A 3,678-nucleotide genomic window follows, 5' to 3' on the forward strand; every position below is an offset into this window, starting at 1 on the left:
CGAAGCAGGCACAGTCTCCCTATGTCCCGTTTCGACTGAGTCGCTATTCTGGTGCTGAACGAACCCGGCTAGGCCAGTTTCGGGCCATCTAGGGCGCCCTTAAATCCGTGGCATCCACCCTTATTTCCTTCCACAGTCATTCTCCCATCCACAACCATCACCATGGCTAGTCTGCCCAAGCAACGCGATCGAACCAAGGAGAACTTCGACAAATCCTGCAAGAGAGGCGCCGCGCAATTTCACAAGATAAGCAAGAAGTATGGCGCTCGGGTCTACGTGCAGGTATGCTGGAGGGGGCGGCACTATGATATTCTTCGTACTTGGGGCTGCCTTGTACGAGTCCTTTAGGCGCTTCCCTTGCTGGAAAACCTGTCTATTCTACTCCACACGCCCATCTGCGGCCATAGCAAAGTTCCAATGGGCTGCTGCGATCAGTGGCGTTTCGCTGCCTTTGTCTGCCTGCAGATACCATGGCCGGAAGCCATAGGCGTTACACGGGGTTAAATACTGCTTTAGGACGCTCAAAGTAGTTGAAGCAGAATGACCGACATAGAACTAGATGATGTTGCGTGAGTAAGCGTCGATTGCGGCGTATATCTCGAAACTATACGCCTTGAGCTTGTCATGGCCGTCAATGCACCATTGATAATTTGGCCCTGGCACAAGGAACTGTCCCTTCTTCCGCCGAAACATCCTTTTCCGGATATCGACCTCATGTAATGTAATGTAATGTAATATTATTTAACGCCGGGGGATCCTATATAAGGCAAAAGGCGCTCGCACCGGCTGCCCACGCAGTTCTTAGATTGAGAGGGAGGGGCGAGATGATCTTGTAGTGGGGATGAGGTCTCAGTGAGCTACAAACGGCTCTAGAGAACAGGTCTCTTGGGGTCGCTCTGACGGGGCCTAGGTGAATCCTAAGGCCGTGCTAGACGGTGCTTCGGGGCTTAGAGGTCGACGTTGGGTAGGGTTCCGCTTCGCTGGTGTGGTGTCCCTGTGTAGGTAGTTCTCGTTCTCGGTATCTAGTACAGGTCGTGTCGAAGAAGGAGGAATGGTTGATCTGTTTGACGAAGCTGGGCCAGCCTAGGCCTAACATTGCGTCGACGTATTGGTTGTGTCCCAACCAAGGGGGGTTTTTATTAGCCTTCCTGCAGAACAGAGGGTGTGCTGGTGTCTTGTAGGCACCGCATGAGCAGGTCATCTTGGCGTCTTCGTGGTTGAAGCGTCTATGGTACTTCTCGAAGTCGCCGTGGCCAGTCCTTGCGGCGATGACCCAGTGGAGTTCCCTCCTCGTGAGTGTCTCTATTTCGGCAGTGGGTTTAAGGGGCGCTTCAAGTTTGAGGCCGGCATATCCTGTAGGCATGTTATGAAGCCACCACTGTTCGTAGGCTTGGCGGTGTTCCTTACGGAGCAGCCTGCGGACGTGACTGAAAGTGGGCTGGGGATCAAAATGCGGTCTTTTGCTGGCGCCCCTCTTCGCAAGCTGGTCGGCCATTTCATTGCCCATGATGTTCATATGCCCCGGGGACCATCGGCAGTCTATAGGGATATGGTGTTTCCTGACGTAGGCTCTGAAGTCGAGGATAGCTTCTTGTGAGGTGACCGGGGGGGTGCCGTTCAGGCACCAGATGACAGAGGTGTTGTCTAGGCAGACTGTTATGGCAGACGTGTCTTCCTGTATGCAGTTCTGGAGGCAGGCCACGAGGCCTGCCCTTGCTCCCTCCGCTTCTGCGTCGAAGACTCCTGCATGGGGTAGCGGGCGGCAGCCGGCGCGTATAGAGTCGTGGCTAGGCCCTTGGTATACTGCGTACCCGTATCCTGTTTTACGGCCTATCTGTGAGCCATCTGTGAAGACGAGGAGGTGCGTCAGGGGTAGCCGTGCCGTCCAAGTGTTAAACGCCTTAGTAGCCTCCTCTTTGGTAGCATGCGTAGGGGGGGTCGCATGTATGCGGGGGCAAAGAATCGGCCTTGGGAATAGTGGCACGCTGGTAGCGGCCTCTGTCAGAATGGTCGGTCTGACTGCGTTTCCACGGTTTCTGCGTGCTGTATAGTTAAGGATCCTAGGTACTAGGGGGTGCCCTTTGTCGAGTGTGCCGAGTCTCAGGGCATGCCTTGTGCGTGCCATGTCCAGGAGTAGTTGGATTGGAGGGGTACTTGACTCTCTGAGCATGGCCTCGATAGGGGTCGTCTTCCACACCGGGAGGGCCCCTCTGATGGCCGAGTTGATGGCGACTTGAAGTTTCCCTATAGTGTCTTGTAGGCCGTTTCTGACGCGGGGGAACGTGCCGTTAACCCTTTGCTTGCCGGGTCGTGTTGGGCCCGGGTACCTGATTTCCGTGCCGAATAGGGCCTTCGGTAGTACGATTGTGTGAACTGCTTTGCGCATCGCGGCAGGGGGGGCGCACCTATATACCCTATTAAGGCCGCGGATGTGGCCAGCCGCGGAACGGGCCTTAGCCGTCCTGATTTCGACGTGCTGTTTAAAGCCGAGTTTTAGGTCAAGCCAAATACCTAGCCACCTGAGGGTAGTGCTAGGGAGGATATTTCTGTCTCCATGGCTAATGGCTATCTGGGGCGCGCGGTGCGCCCGTGAGAAGTGAATGATCTCTGTTTTGTCTGGGTCGAATTTTACTCCGTTCTGGGCCCCCAGGCGAGAGTGGCAGTTAGAAGGCTTTGGGCTGCTTTGGCAGTGTCTTTGATTGTCTTGCCGACGCACAGGGTGCCGCAGTCGTCGGCATATCCGAATCTGTTACCTGGGGGTCCCATTTTATGGATCGGCTCCGTGTATAGAAGGAAGAGTATTGGTGACGCTGGGGAGCCCACGATATCGACCTCATTTGGGAACATGATCTTGTACATCGCAAAGAGAGGGTCTCGTGGTACCCAGAGCTGCTTTTGCTGACGAAGATATGGCTGAAGAAGGCTTTTACCATATCCGGAAATGGCATTAGATCGTTGTGTCATTTCGATGATGACTTGCTCTGTCTTCTCCAGCAGCGCAAGACGTTCTTCGTCGCTATTGATCCTACGTACCCAGCGGCGGTCTGGGTGAAGCCTTATACGCTTCAGACCTTCTTTGGTGATCTGCCAGCCCTGTCGCTGTAGAACGCTGAATGTCTGCTTTCCACTGAGCCCAACGCGGAATATCAGGTCGCGGGTAGCCTCTATCAGCTCTGGGCTTTCTTTGGTACGAGCTTGCTGGCGTGGGAGATCCCAGCTTGCGATTCGGCGAGAGATTGTGCTAAGATTGACGGTGACATGATGATGCTTCCTAAGTTTATACTGAATCCTGCGTCGCGAAACACCGTTGAGGTAAAGATGAGTGACATAGTCACGATGTTTATCGATTGAGCTAGGAGGACGTGCAATTTTTGGAGCGGGAGAAGTCGTAATGGGGGGTGGGTGAAATTCTGAATTCTGAAAACAGAAAAAAGGGGGCGGTGCACGATGGGCATCCGCACTAATCCGCAGCGGTATTGCGACTGGCCCGCAGCGGTGACTTGCCCGGAAAAGCTTAGCGTCACGTTGATCATTGGTGGAAGCCGACCAAACAAGGGGTAGGACCAGTACTTACAGAACCCTAGATCCCTTCCAAACGTCATTCCACCTTCCCTCTCATACCGTCACGTCCGTGGGAAGCTCATAGTCAACAACGCGTCATGCCCACGGTCATCCCGA

The 3,678-nt window shown here is 54.4% G+C and overlaps 1 protein-coding gene across 1 annotated transcript in view; it reads left to right on the top strand.

Moving 5' to 3' along the window:
* Nucleotides 1-3,447: 3,447 nt before the first annotated feature.
* VDBG_10142 (predicted protein) overlaps nt 3,448-3,678 on the top strand; it is a gene marked incomplete at both ends in the record, with an annotated part of 1,026 nt that continues 795 nt past the window's right edge. Inside the window, one exon of the mRNA XM_002999637.1 lies at nt 3,448-3,557. Coding sequence (XP_002999683.1) covers nt 3,448-3,557 — 110 coding nt within the window. The remainder of the gene's footprint in view (nt 3,558-3,678) is intronic.

The sequence above is a fragment of the Verticillium alfalfae genome, genomic scaffold (genome assembly GCF_000150825.1).
Source record: "Verticillium alfalfae VaMs.102 supercont1.19 genomic scaffold, whole genome shotgun sequence".
Classification (NCBI taxonomy): domain Eukaryota; kingdom Fungi; phylum Ascomycota; class Sordariomycetes; order Glomerellales; family Plectosphaerellaceae; genus Verticillium; species Verticillium alfalfae.